Below are 15,072 nucleotides of genomic sequence, written 5' to 3'. Positions count from 1 at the left end.
GGTCTGCTGGGGGAAACTGAACTTGGGTAGCAAAGTTCTGCTCCTGTAAGTTCCCTCCTGGTTCGGTTAATTGTAGCTTTGTCCCTTTTTTTTTTTTTCCTCCTGTAAATCTGTTGGGTAGCAGCTGAAGAGATTCCCAGTTTGTGTGTCTGCATGCAAAGTGATTCCTCTGATCTGAAATATTTGAGGCTTTAAGAGGGCTAGGAGGTCACCCCACTGTCTGCTCTGACCGTGCTGGTTTGCGTAGTGCATCTTTTCTTCCTCGCAACCCAAAGATTTGCTTCCAAACATGAAGCTGGAAGAAAGAAGAGCTGTAGTACTAATGTACCATAAAATTAATGTTGTTGACTTATCCACCCCTCTTTGCTGCAGTTGGGAAATGTGGCTGAATTGATAAGTTGCCCTATGTGCCTCCCAGTTCCCTTGCAAACACTGAGAGCTCTTTCCACATGAGGCTGCTGCAGCTGGAGATGTCTCATTCATGGTTGCTTTCAAAAAAAAAAATCTAAATAAAAATGTGCTCTCTGACAAATAAAAATGTTTTGCTTCCTCTGGAGGCCCCAGAGGGCGGCATAAAAAATAATGAAGCCTGTGAGTCACTGAGCAGAGGCTGGCCAGCTGAGAGCGAACTGAGCCTCCCTTCTCCATAGAAGTTTGTGTGCTGTCATTGCACATCATTAATGCTTGCTGGTTTATGCTCATTCACTGTAATGTTGCCAAAATAGAAAAAGGGCAGTCGGTCTTTCCGCTTCCAAACTCTGGCTGCTTCGAAGGTGACGTGATGTTAAAGGAAAACTTCGCTCAGCGCTCAAGAACCATTGTTTGATCCTCAGCTGCCCCTCCTCTGCCATTTTCCTCCGAAATCTGGCGGCTTTCCTTGCAAACATTCCCTGGGGAGGGCCTTGGTGCTTAGAGCCAGCCCCACCTTAGGTACAAAGGTTAGGGTGGGCGAGCTTCCTGATCAACATGGGACCTTCCCTTTTCTTTCTTTCCGAATCCCCAACCCAGTCTTTTTTTTTGTTTCTGGATAAGTTCTCTTTGCTTCAGTCTCTGTGGGTGATGACAAGGTTGTGAAAAGCAAACTTGCTCAGGTAGAAGTGGTAGGTCTGAGGCTTCTGCAGCATGTCCGTAATGCTGCAGTGATAAGCTCAGGAGTCTGAAAGGGGTATTCTTTTCTGTCTTCTCTGTGTTCAGGACACCAGCTCATCCTTCGGAGAGCATGCAGCATCATGTGAGTGCTACATGTCAACATCTTTAGATTCTAAACCATCCCTAGGGCTTTTGGAGAAAGAAGGCATGAAATGCAGCAGAAAGCTCTCCTTGACATGGCTGAGTTGGGCATGGCAGGTGTGAAAGCTGGGAATGTAGGTAGAGTTCTCCACCTTTTCTGTCCCTTTAATCCTCCGTGGATCTCCAGTAATACTCATGTAATATCTTGACAGATCTATGCCTTGCAGAACATTTTGTGATTGTCATCAGGCGCCCTCCTGTATCCGTCTGCCCGTTCTGATCTAACTATCCTCTCATTTTTCTGACAGCAGAATTGGGTCCAGAGGACCAAGAGCAGCATCCTTGTCACTGTTGCTTCCGTTGGTAGTGAATTGCAGCACCCAATGGGCAGGCTCAGCAGAAAGGTCCTTTTGATCTATATCTCATTATTTTCCCCTTTTGCTTCTGAACCCTTAAAGTCCGTGTCAGCAAGGGTTTAATTGAAGCCTTGCAACTTGCCTTTTGTCTTCCACAAATGATCGAGCTATGCCCCGGGGAACAAATGCCATTTTAATGGGCATTGTTGTGTAATTCATTACATAAGTCACCTCTGTGTTCAAAGGACTCATGGCGCAAATGGCAGGAGCGGTTGATTAAAAATGTGCACGATAGCTTCGTTCTGACATGGGGAGAGATGTCTGTTATTTTTAATCTGGTAGCTTTTAAACATGTGCATCCAGCAGAGACCCAAATGGCCTTTAAAAAGGGCTGTGGGATAAGATTTTAGACTTCTTCATTCTTTGTAACAAGCCTTGAGAATTAGTTCAAGCTGCAAAATGAACTTTAACCCCCTTTTTGTAAGGCTTTCTCTCCTCTAAAGCTGCAGGGTTTCTGTGTGTGAACGCGTGGAGAATGGGAGAGGACGGAGGGTTTCGTTTTTCAGGTAGGGGATAGAAAAGATACTGTATTCTGAATTTTAAGAAAAAAAAGTGTATTTTCATTTCTGTTGCAAACACTAGCCAAGTTGAACGGTCGAATTGTGCATCGCTGTGCCTGGAGCCAGCCTGTCGTTGAGCAGCACACAAACATCTCCAGAAGCCCAGCAGCAGACATGGGGGTTTCCTTCTCTCTGAAGGTCCCCTCGGGTCCCCTGGCAGCGGGTGGGACGTGGCCTGCTCTCTGCCGTCACTGAGCTCTGCACAATGCTGAGCTTTCACTTTGACTTCAGAGTGAATAGTGTGCTGCCAGGCTAGGCTGCTGGAATTCACCAGCATGTGTGTTTTGACTTAGTTTCTGGTGGTTTCTTGAACCTGAGTGGAAAACAACCACTTCTCTATGATAGTGGGGCTGTGGAAGCAGGGCTTTGACTTGCTGGCTTTCCCCTAAGCAGTCCAGTTTCTTCACGCACAGGCACGAAAACTGATTATCGGCCTTCCCTTGTGCCTTTCACTCCTTTCTGGTTTGAAATCCGCAGTTCTTTCCTCATCACACCCAGCTGTGCCAGCACTCTGCAAGCAGCAGGGCCGTGGTGTTGGGCTGGGGGCTGGGCCTGCATGTCAGGTTGGGCCGTGGGCCTGCGGGCCTGTCCTGCGTGAGTGCAGCTGTGGCTAGCAGCAGGGCCATCAGAGCACACCCCTCAGGAGGTTCCTGAGGTCGGTGTGTGGTCAGAGCCCAGGCACGTGCCGACCTGGGGGAGATGGGCTTCAGAGCCACGCGAGGCCATGACTCAACAGCTGGAGCGTGTTCAAACACAACAGCACAGGAGCCTTTTTAATAGGGGAATGGAATTAGCCGTGATGCGGGTGATGTATGAAAGCTTCCAGTCAGGAATCAAGAAACTCAAACCCATAGTCAGGTAATTCTGAAGGGATTTTTTTCTTTTTCCGGTGGTGTGCAGCAGCGAGGCATCCAGACAGATGAAACAGGAGGGGGTGGGAAGTCAGCAGTTCCCTTGAGACAGAAGTGCTCTGGTACAGCGGTATCTTTGTTCCCCATTCCAGATGAAATCGCTACATCCAGCTTATTACCCTGTCTTTTCCCATTCATCTTATTAATATTTGGACTCTGTGTAGAAGTAAGTACTGGGTACCCCACTTCTGCCCTCAGAAAGAAGGAGAAACTCTGGAGGCCGGTGCTGGAATTCCAGTGAAACACTGCCAGTTCCTCATCAGTAGGAGGAGGGAGTAATTCAATAGAACAGTCTCTGATGGGCAGATTCCCAAGCTCAGGAGCAGCCTCAATGCTGCATTAAGGAGTCTGGTTACTGCAGACAGGCAGGAAGGTGCAGAGGGACAGGATAAGTGTTTGGAGCTCTGTCATGGCTCTGTTTTCTTCTCTGTGTACGTTATCAAATTATTTGATCAGTGAAGGCATGCTGCACTGTTTGAACTTTTAACTGGACAGACATAGCACGCTATATTCTTGAATGGGATATTCGATGAAGAAAGTGAGCTTTAAAAGCAGAGCAGCACTGTGGTAACCAACCTAGGCAGCCTTGTGCAGCTGTGCTTTTTGTAGGCAGGTTTTAGCCCTCCTCTGTAAAAGCTTCGGTCGCTTGTGCCTTTGATCTAAAATAACTTCATTTCAGTGTTTCAGTGCAGCTTCTTTGAGACCACTTCATCTGAATTCATTACTATGCAATTCATTACTACTCTATTTATAATGCTTGAACAACGCATGTGCTTGGTAACCCGAAAGCCTATCATGCTGAATGTCTGTTGGCATTCAGTGACAATCATAGAATCCTTAGAGTTGGAAGGGACCTTTAAAGGTCATCTAGTCCAATATAATCACAGCATCTCCACAGCTTGGCTCATGAATATCAGGAGGGGGACTGGGGCTTGCGGTGTGATTTTTATGATTGGAAATGGAGAGATTCTCCACCTGAATCATTGACTCACTCTATGCTCTGTTTAGACAAGTTGCTTCACCTTCACAAGGGTGCCGAATAAGGTTAAGACCCAACTGTTTAAGGATGATGCGTTTGCAACATGCTTGGAAAAAGAAGAAAGCTATTTTAAGTGCCAAGTGCAACTGAGTCTAAGAGAATGAGTTTGTGACTCATTTGGTTAACTACAGATGCATCAGAAACTTAAGAGCAGATGAGATCTGGAAAATGCTTATTGTGCATGTGAGGACAGTAGTAAAAAGCTGCACAATGTGGGATTGTCAAAGTAGGTCTTAACAGGGTTGTTCAAACAGTAACCTTTATTTTTGCATGTGGCAGCTGTTTTACTTCGTTAGTACTATTTTAAGGAGTTCCCATTCTGCTTCCACTTGTTCCTGTCCTTGCTCTGCAAGTCTCTGTCCCCTCGGAGTGCCGCCATGCAAATGATTCAGTATTTGATGTGACGGAAGGGGAAAGAAAGCGAAGGGCAGTGGGTAGGCTGCTGGCACTAGTAGAGGGGATCTGCTGTTGGCAGAAGAGAAGATTTCCCCGCAGACAAGATGTCTTTTTGAAGCTGCTGGCCATGCACTCGTTGCTTCAGCCATTCGTGTGCCTGCTGAGCAAAGTTGGGTGCAGATGGCTGATGGGAAGGGGAAATGGAAATTGCAATCTTCTGAGATCTTCCTGATTTCTTTCCTCTGCAAGGCTGAATTATCACCATAAACAAGCGAGGAGCAAGGGTTTTGTAGGCACTGAACGTTTTCCCACTCAGACAAGCAGTTTGGATCTCGCTGCTGCACATGGAGGAGCCAGACATAATTTGTTGCTGCTACCGTTATTTCCCTGTAGATTAATTATTGTAACTGTTTGCCAGTCCTTTCAGAAATGAAGTCTGAGCCGTGACTTCTCTCGGCCTGCATATCTGCACATGTATAGTGGTTCTCACATGGTGTCCCTGACAATTACTTTTCTGTGGCGTATGCAGGCAGCCAGGCGCTGTTTTCAGTGATGACCTTCAACACTGCAGAGCTGGAGAGGTTTTAAAAGTTTGGAGGTCCCCCTGTGGATGTAAAGCAATGACGTAAATTGTTGCTAAGTTAGGGTGCCAGCTGTTGCCAGTGATTCCTCAGAGACCAACTGATACCTCCTGGCTTATCCGCAGTGACCAAGGTTCGTAGTGCCTCCCTCCCCAGTGCGTTGAACAGCACTCTGTGCTACCAAGAGAAGTCTGAGAACCCTGTAAGTGGAGAACAGGCCTACAGCCAGACAAGATTATAATTTATTTGATGCAGCTTCCATTAATAGGGTGCCTGCAAAATTTTTGATCCAGAGGACCTAACTAACTGGAGTTAGCAGGGTCTTAATGCCCTGCCTGGTAAAAGTTTAAGGGGAGACAGCCCTTATAGGGGGACGAGCACAGGTTCCTTCCCTCGAGTTGTGGTTAGGTGATTTCTGAGTATTAGGAGTGGTGTTCACGCTGCAGTGTGGTATTTAGCTTCTGGGTGCTAGATTTGACTCAGCGGCATTTTCTAATTGCAGTCTGCGTGCTAACAAGGTGGTGCAGCGCTGCGCACGGGGACTGGCTCGTTCTGACTCATTGCAGCCAGCGCAGTCAATTCCCAAATAATGTAAAAGAAAAATGAAACATACTGCAAAACGACTTACTTTTCTTAATGTAGTTAAAGATAAGTTTGGTATCTTCTGTTGAATTATTTGGGTCACTAGAGAGGCAGTTCAAACCTTCATTTATTAAAGTGCTGTTTGCTTAAAGCACATTCTAAATTGCTCTCTTCGAGGCAGCTTAGTTTTATCTAGCTTGCTGGATAAACAGATAAAGACATCTTTCACCAGTAAGTTTGCATGTGGCATGACTGCAAACTTTTGAGACTTCTTCTTTTAGATCATCAGGAAACTTTGAAAATACACTTTTCAAAAGCACTGAGTGGTTCAGTAATTGAGCTTCTTCAGGGATGCACCAGTATTGAAGCTGTTCCCTCCGTCCTTATGGTTTGTGTTGGTACAATTGGTGTGAAATCTGCTGTGAATGACAAGGACTGGTACTTTTCTTCAGATGATTCATGGAGCCCCAACAGAAGACAGCGCTGCTTAGTGAGTAGAGCTAGGGACCAGCAATCTGTAAAGGGCAGTAGGTCAGCCTGTGTCCTCCTGTCCTGGGTAACTGCTTGGCGGCTCCTTGACCTCAGCAAGGCACAAGCAAGGCACCCAGATTCTTTCCCTGCTCTGCAAACAAGCCACTTCATCCCCTTGACATTATTTCCTCATCTGTGAGAGAGGGATGGTGGTTACCTCCTTTGTAAAGTACTATGGGATCTGCTGGGGCCGAGTGCTTTTTAGAGACGTGTTTTTCCTTTTTTCTACAAGGCACAGAGGAATAGGATCCTGCTATTCCTGCCTTGGCACTTCAGTGTTGCTGCCTCTGAGGGGAAGCAGGAAATGGTGGTCATATTGCGGTTGCAAACATAATAGAGAGCCGCAATTATTTTTTTTAATCCCGTTCCACTCAACAAATTTACATGGTTGCAGTATTTTTCCTAGGCTGGTTTCCCAGATAATGCTGTTGCACGACTTCCCTATTTTCAGCCAATTTGCCCTAACCTTGTAATGCATTTCTGTGTCTTTCTAGATTCTGAGCGTTCCCATCTCTCCTCGTTCACTATGAAATTGAAGGGCAAGTTTCATTCACCAAAAATAAAGAGAACTCCTTCCAAGAAGGGAAAGCAAGCTGACCTGACAGTGAAAACACCGGAGAAGTCAGCCAACAAAGTAAGCAAAGGGGCACGTTCCATTCGTCGCGCTGGTTTCTTGCTTGCTAGTACTCAGATGTTTAAAATCTACAGTCCTGCTTTCAGCATGTGACTTTGTCCTATGCAGAATTCTGCAGATGTGTCAGGGAACTTCAAGATACTTAATGGTTAGTTTTAAACTGTGCTGTGGAGTATACAGGAAGAGATGTATTTTCTTTTTGGGTTACTGATGAGGCCTCCTTCCATCATTGTTTAAATATTTCGTTACAGAATGTAGTTTAATGCCTGACACATCTTCCCAACATGCACACCCTATGATTGTGCTCACAACTTCCAGTTAACTGCCTGCTTTTGGGGTGTGATCTTAAAAACCCAAAACCCAGGCGAGCGAATCCTTGAAACTCGTCCAAAGATGTGCTCAATCTCTGGTGACATCAGCAGGGAGAGTCAAGCAGATGCCTTCAAGGAGCAGCTGATTCCAGCACACCATTCCTCACATCCAATGCACTTCAGTCCCTGCTAGAGCTGAGCTCACCACTCCTTCCCACCACGAATGTATCCAAGTGTTATCTCTTCTGTTATGACCTGATTATGTGGAATGGAGGCTATCTCTGTAACAGTACTGTTGCGATAAGTTTTCAAGTACAAATTAAGCCAAAAGTTAAGAACAGATGAGGTTATTTATGATAATTCTGAATCTTTCCCAGTTGTTGTTGAAAGCCTCCTCCAATGTGCAGTGCCAGACGTGCAAACTTTCAGATTATCTCCACTGAGGATTGCCACAGTGTTACTGTGAGCAGTCAGCAAGGTACAGCTATCTTGCACTGTGAGATGTGCTTAACATCCAGGGAAGTGGCTGCAGGACTTCCTAGCCCTGTTCTGCTCCATCATATGGGAGAGGATGAGGCTTTTACTGCCCAGGCTGTAGTTTCTTTCTGCAGGAGGTGACAGACATGCTTTCCAAGGAGCTGGGCACCTTGCATTGCCCCACGTGCATACCGGACTGCTGCCAGGAAAAATGACCAAGTCTGAGAGCACTCTTTGAAGGTTTTTAGTTCCAACAGTATTTGAAAATGAGTTGTTGAGATCAGTTCGGAGGCGTATCTTGTAGAACATACTTTTGCTCTGAAAACGCATTGGACCATTTTACTGGGAAGTTTTCTCCCACTCTTATTTTTATTCACTGATTCACTAAAGCACGTGCAGAAAATGCAGCAGTCTTTCCTTTAAATTGATGTGTGGCCACAAATGAAAGAAATTATAAAATGAAGAGCCATTTTAACAGCCATGCTGTCCTGTAGCAAATACGTAGTAGCAATTTTTTATGTACCGAATGGGATTTTTTTAATCGGAAAACAAAACACTTGAAATCATTGTTATTATTGTAGATAATTATATAAGCTGTATGCATGTTGTACTGTGAAATATTGATTTCTGGTGTATTCCTTATCTATTTTAATAGCCACAGTCCAGCCAATCAATTAGTTGGAAATAGTCAGCTCATCAGCTTAGTGTGCAGGGGAGTGGAGAGGAGGATATGTCTGAACTTCTTTAGGGTCCCTCATTGGAATACAGGTATTTGTTGACAACTAAGAGATTTCGTGTCCGAAGACACACTTGGTATACTAAATAATCCTTTCCTCCCTCTCAAGTACTAGGTGCTATTTTTATACTCTTGAAGTAGATAATCACTTCAGAGCAGAAATAGCAAAACCAAAAATTAATGTAAAATTGCTGCACGTAACCTGAAGGTTATGCTCAATGTGCACACTCCTCTTGTTCCCTTTTATACCTGGATGTGGCAGAAATATTTTTCAGAGCCTCCTTTTCTCTGCTGGGCTGTCTGGTTCTGATCTGAGGACGTATTGTAGGAATGACAGTGTCCTTCAACACTGCTGTTGCAGAGTTAGGATAGGATTTTTACTGCCAAACTGCAGGGAAAAAGTGACCTGTTACAGCTTCTGTAAGTGCTTGTATTCTGCACGGCTCTCTGTAACCCATCTGCATTTCATATATGATGCATTTGTAATGATTTTTTAAGGGAAACCTTTCAAATTCATGCAAAAATAAATATCTGTATGTGTCAGGCAGGCAGGAAAGTGGAGAGGAGATGCTGTTTTACCTGATTTATCTCCTCTAATGCCCATACAGGACATTGCTGAAGCAAGTGGTCGTGCTGCTTTAGTAGCTCCTGCAGCTACAGATCTGCTCCATCACAAGGAGAAGTGAGCTATGGGGGCAAATTCAGCTCTGCTGAGGAATTAAATGAGAGATTCCTTCCAGGTCTTCTCTCCAACCCAGAAAGATACCATCCTGTGTTTGCTTTGGCTTTAGGGACACACTGCAGTGTTTGGTGAAAGAGCTTAATATCATTAACCTTGTGAGATGCATCCATCCCACCAGAGCGTTATTCCTTTCTCTAGATTTCTTCTTGTTACTCTCAAGCCTCAGTGAGTAAAACACTGAACACAGAAACTTCAGCCTTGTGGCAACAGCTGACATTTATGTGTTTGAGCTCTGTAACAGAGCCTGCCTTTCTTGCGGGACACGCAGGCTTTTTGGTGTATGTTTGTGTGTGTATATTCTCACACAGATGCAAGGTCTTTGGACCTTAGAAAGAGATTCATAGATGGTGCTCTCCTAGGGTTCTTTCCAAATGAGCTAGCAGGGAGGTCATGGAAAAACGGGCTGTGTCCCAGCTAGTGTCCGGTGGCTGATGTGCATGCCTTGATGTGCTCAGTGGAAAGCTTTGTGTTTCCATGTGTCGTTCTCAGTCCTGAACTCTCAAAGACAAACCCATCCCTCCTGTGTCCAGGAGAGTGTTTAAGCTATTAAGTCACAAGCCTTTCTACAGGAAACAGTTGTTGAATGAATATATAAACATTAATCAGAGCAGGAACTGCAATCTGCATTTTTTCACTTCTGTTTGAGAGCTCTGACCGCAGGCCATAGGCATGCTGCTTGTGGAACATCCAGGCTCTCTCATCCCTGAAGTCTGTGATCATTTCGCATGAAGTGCCTCTCCATGGCCTGGAATAGGCTGTGCAGTGATGAGGGTGCGTGCCTGAAGAAGGGGAATATGATTTTTGACATCACTGAGTTGCTGGGTGCTCCTCAGCAGTGAAGTTCAGTGACTGTGGGTGGGCTGTGAAGCAGGAATGGAAGTGCCCAGCCAGCAGCTTTGTCAGAAGGGGAGGCAGCAGCAAAGCTGGGGACTTCCCAGATGAGATGGAAATGACAGAGTGGATTTGGACTTAGGCTTCAGAAATCAGAGCTAGATGGGACTTGGGACTCTTTTTATGGATCTGGCCCCAGGTTACTAACCAGTGCTGCCTGTAAATTGTTCTTCCTGAAGCCTTTTGGGCTGCTGGCCTGATTTTGTGAAAAAGCAGCAGTTCAACTGCTGACAAGAGTATGGGGAGCTCACAATGCCCATAGGTCATTAATTCTTGAAGCTGAATTTACTGAAGAGATAATGGATGAAACCTGACTCTGCTAAGCTCTCTGCTCCTTTCTAGCAACGTTCAGTAGTTAATTTAAATCTCACTTAGGAACTACTTGTGGCATTAGAAGTCCTCCAGGCATACTCTGTTAAACTTTTTTTAAAAATAGCCCTGTCCAGAATGCCATTAGGATGTTATGTATCACTTCTGAATTTCCCTTCCTCATGTTGGTGATGGCACGGAAGTTGGTGACAACAACTCAGCTGTATGGCAATGAATTGTTCCCTTCTGCCACATTCATTCACTGATGCCAAAACTTGGCTTTCATGATCTGTCCCTATGGAAGGTGTGTGTGTTCCCTTGTTCCAGCACCATCACAAAATGAATTAGGTTGCAGACTGATTGGAAAGGAATTTTTTATTTGTAAACGGAGAAGCAAGACTGGAGCCCTTTTTCATGCAAGTAGGCCTATAGGAGTCAGCAGTGTTACTCAGAATGATAAGAGTGGACACAATACATGTCACTATGACTGTGACCTGTGGAGGCATCTTGTTTGGATTGCTTTGGAGCTCAAGAGGTTTTCTGGTTTATGTGGGTTCCTTCTGGGAAAAGGACAGCTTTGTTAAAGCCACTGCTTATTGCTTCCTGTCTCACATCATCATTACTGTCTGGGCTTCGACTCTGCTTTTTCTCTCATGCTCCCAGTTTGTTGCATTGGTTTCATAGCCATGCCCTAGAAGTCATCAGTAGAGTTAATCTTATCCAAAAACAGATCTAGTTATCCTTCAGTTTGGAATGCACATCTTGTAATTCAGAAAGTCAAAATATGAGTGCGATTTTGCACATACTATTCTCTTGAAAGAGTAATGTTTATGGTGGAAGGGATTTTTTCTAGTTTTCTGAAGCAGAACATACTTTTCAGTTTCACTGCTCTTCAGGTAAGTTTAAGTAATATTTCCCTTAAAAAAAAATCCTGAGGTTTTAACAATTCTCCCACTTTTTCCTCCGATTTAGAACGTATCATGGCTAGAAGAGAAGGAGAAGGAGGTCGTCAGTGCACTGCGCTACTTTAAGACGATTGTGGACAAAATGGCAATTGATAAGAAAGTATTAGAGATGCTGCCAGGCTCAGCAAGTAAAGTGCTGGAAGCCATCCTGCCCTTGGTGCAAACTGATCCGCGCATCCAGCAAAGGTAACTTTCCTTCTTGGGTTTTGGAACAGTGGCAGACCAGCAGGCTCCTCAGCTCCTTTCTTTCCTGTGAGTTACATGGCATGTGAGGTGGAAAATGGTGTAGTAGCAAATAGGCTGACTGCCATTTTTACTAAATACTGGATAATTTTCAAGCACAACTTAAAAACAAGCTCCCTGCTGTGAAGAAGTCCATGCTATGGAAAGATAAAACAAGTTAGAATGGTTAGAGAGGAGGAAGGACTGATTCTTAGCATAAACGTTGACGTTTGTCATTTACTTTTTGATTCTCTTCAGATGCTCTGCTATTTTTGAAGTCCACGAAGGCATCCTAAAAGCTAACAAATTCCAGTAGCTTCTGCCTGAAAAAGAATTTATCTTCAGGGTGATCTCCTTCTGCATTCAGTTTATCCATACTGATACTAGAGAAGCCAGCCCACACTGTTGACTGTTGGCTTGTTGTTGTTCTTTTTTATCTTTTACGGGACCCGATACAGAACAGGAATAAGCAGATGTACTTCAGTAGATTGGCCAGCCCGTGTTCATTCCTGTGTGTTCTCCACAGATTATTTATAGGTTTACTCTGTGCCTACTGTATTACATTTAAACCAGCTAGACAACGAGTTTGAAGTCAGAAAAGAGGTAGAAATTTGCCAAAGCAAAGCTCAGCATCCATTAAAAGAATCTGTGGTGTCATCAAGCCACAGAGATCTGTCTGCCTGCTGTTTATAAGGTGATGGAGAAATTGATTTAAAAAAAAAAAAGCAAACAAATATCATTGAACAATAAGGAAAACTAGTACACATGCAAAATTAGGCAGATAAATGCACTTTTTTTCCCCTGAATCCTGCCGGTTTTTGCATAGTTCCTGTTTTCCCAGTAAATTTCTCCAAAACTTTTGTTTTTGAGATGCTTTGTACAATTGTGCTGCAAGAAAGGTTTATGGTACGGTCAAGACAGCTGTAGGGTGCCAGTATTTTATTAACAGAGATGTTTAGCGCTGTCTGGTCCCAGTACGTAGGGCATGCTTTTATCTGACTGCACAAAAGGAAGGAGACAATGGGTGAGTACCAGAGCTGTGACAGACAGGAGGGGTGCAATTTAGGTTAGGTTTGTGGAAGTACAAAGAGCAATAGCTGTTAGAATTGGAGCATTCATCAGGCTTCTGGATTCGGGCACAAAAGTTTCTTCCGTTGCTATCAGGTTTCCTGCAGTCATTAAATTCCTGACAAGCACCTGCTTTCACTTAGTAAAAGAGAGAACAAACTTTCCTGTTACATCAGGAGAACATGTAAAATGTCAGCAAATATTTTTAGGATAGAAAATGTCATCTTTGTAGTCGCTTGCTTTGATTTGTGTATCCGCTGGGTGATCTTTCCTTCCAAGAATATATTGGAAATAAATATCAGCTAAGTGGTCTTCAGCAGCAGCAATATTTTAGATGGCTCTATTCTTCAAATTCAGTGTACCCTTTCTCTTAGAAGTGAGGTAATACAACCTTGACAGCTGGATATCCACATTTAGCCTGTAAGCAGAATTTTTGTAGTCAGTAGTCAGTGGAGTCCTCCTTACTTAGTGATGAATCTCTCTTTCTGGACTGCAGCACAGATCCCTTGTGTATGTTCTGCCTTGTTTGGCTTCACAGAAAAAAAAAAAAAAGGGGATTTGTCATTCTCTAAAAGCCGTGTCCTTTCATGACTACGCATGCACTTTATTTATTTTGAGGAGTGGCAGGACACAAAGGGGTGCTTTTGATGGTAAATCTCCCTCATTCTTGAGGGAGAGCAAGACTTGTGTCAGTGTGGAAGAAAGCCCTACAATTACTGTTGGACTTCTTTTTGCTTTAGGGGAAGCATTTGCATCGAGGAAAAAAGTAATTAAATCTAGCACAAAATAGGCTTTCAATTACTGCCGCCTTAGAAGGAAGCAGACCGAAGATTAATCACAAAGAAATCAAAGCCAGAGAAAGAGATGGAGGAGGGCCCTATTTAGGAAATATCTCCTACTAAGTTAATTTCATTTAAAATTAGAACAAATGGCAAGCACCATGCTTGTAAAACAAACAAACGAAGAAGCACTTGCCATTGTTTGTATCCCCCTGCTTGTAAGCTGACAGGAGCTCTACCCCCGCTTCTGCAAACAGCGCTCACCTAAATAATCTCACTCAAGTTTGTGGGTTTGATGCTCTTTGCACAGATAATGAAATTACTGGAGTTGAGCCAGTGTAAAATGCATGCCAGAGAGAAATGGGAAGATCTGGAATGCTCTTATCTGTAATGATGGCAAGATTGCACCTTCTCTTATCTCTTTATGGTTTTGATGCAATTTGAAATTGATTTAATTTTACAAAGAATTGCCATCAGCAGTACTGTTAACACACCTTGTTTAGTAATGAAGTAAGTGCTTTCAGAACGGCCAGGAAAGTGCCTCTAAGCGCCGTTGGTACAGTTAGCTTTTATTTAGAGTTGTCATCCTTCCAGATTTCATTTCTTTTCCTTTGGAACAATGGCTTGGGTTCTGTTTCTCGTTAAAAGCAAAACAAAACAACACCCTTCCTCTTCCAAACCTGAAATTCATTCAGCTCAAATTTTGTAAAGCAGCAAGTTTTAATTACTTGTTTTCAGGCATTATAAACAGCGAGAAAATGATTTGTGAAGGAATGGATGCAGTCAGCTCGCAGTTACGTAAGACATTTTCTGAGAAGAGTTAAGAAGGAAAGCATAGATAATACTGAAGTAATATCAATTAGACGTAAATGCAGGATACGGTAGTTACCTTTGAAGCTGAGGTATTGGATGGAGGTGTGAATTAAAAGGGAAAGAGCATTCTTCTTAGCATTGCTGTGTTAGCTTGCAGCTCAGATTGTTGGTCGTTTCTCTTTTCCTGCTGTTGTTCCATTTGGCTCTAAAGAACAGGAGAGCAACTGCAACGGAGCTGAAAGCCTGGGCTTTGTCACCTGCTGAACACAAATTATGAATGTCAGAATGAAAAGGAGAACCACAGCAGTGGAGAGTGTCAAAATTGTAACAGTATGAAATGCACTTCAAATCGTGCACTCTCTGGTAGCATTTGATAACGTCTCCGTAATTGATTTTTTTTCTTTTTTTCTTGGCTACTTCCTTCTCTGCCATCCAGTTCTGCCATCTCATCCTGCTACAGCCGTGTGTACCAGAGTCTGGCCAATCTCATTCGCTGGTCTGATCAAGTGATGCTGGAAGGTGTGAATTCAGAAGACAAAGAGATGGTGACAACGGTGAAGGATGTCATAAAAGCTGTTCTGGATGGAGTTAAGGTACGTGAGACAAGTTACAGAAATCACACAGTGTCTGTATTCTAGAAGAGATCTAGCTGAAAGTCAGAAGCTTTTGAGTGCTGGTAAGATCCTGTTCTTTCAGTAAACTCACCTCTTAAATCAACTGCTCTTTAAGTGAAATGGTCCTGCTTGGTGTACTGGTTAAAAACCAGCACAAATGGTTTGGCTATTAGTGTGCGCTTCTGAATGTTCACCCTGGCACTTGGATGGATTGCCCGAAGCAATAAATCTTAGTTGAGCGTTATATTAAATTTTCAGCAGGTAA

At 43.8% G+C, this 15,072-nt stretch overlaps 1 protein-coding gene across 5 annotated transcripts in view; it reads left to right on the top strand.

The window, feature by feature from the left end:
- The window catches only part of RAPGEF1 (Rap guanine nucleotide exchange factor 1), a 78,216-nt gene that overhangs the window by 21,689 nt on the left and 41,455 nt on the right, over window positions 1–15,072 (top strand). For all 5 annotated transcript variants that reach the window (XM_021413664.1, XM_021413659.1, XM_021413661.1 and 2 more), the window contains 3 exons: window positions 6,741–6,880; window positions 11,319–11,497; window positions 14,630–14,786. In XM_021413664.1, coding sequence (XP_021269339.1) covers window positions 6,741–6,880; window positions 11,319–11,497; window positions 14,630–14,786 — 476 coding nt within the window. The remainder of the gene's footprint in view (window positions 1–6,740; window positions 6,881–11,318; window positions 11,498–14,629; window positions 14,787–15,072) is intronic.

The sequence above is a fragment of the Numida meleagris genome, chromosome 16, assembly GCF_002078875.1.
Source record: "Numida meleagris isolate 19003 breed g44 Domestic line chromosome 16, NumMel1.0, whole genome shotgun sequence".
Classification (NCBI taxonomy): domain Eukaryota; kingdom Metazoa; phylum Chordata; class Aves; order Galliformes; family Numididae; genus Numida; species Numida meleagris.
This window is presented reverse-complemented; position numbering and strand designations above follow the sequence as displayed.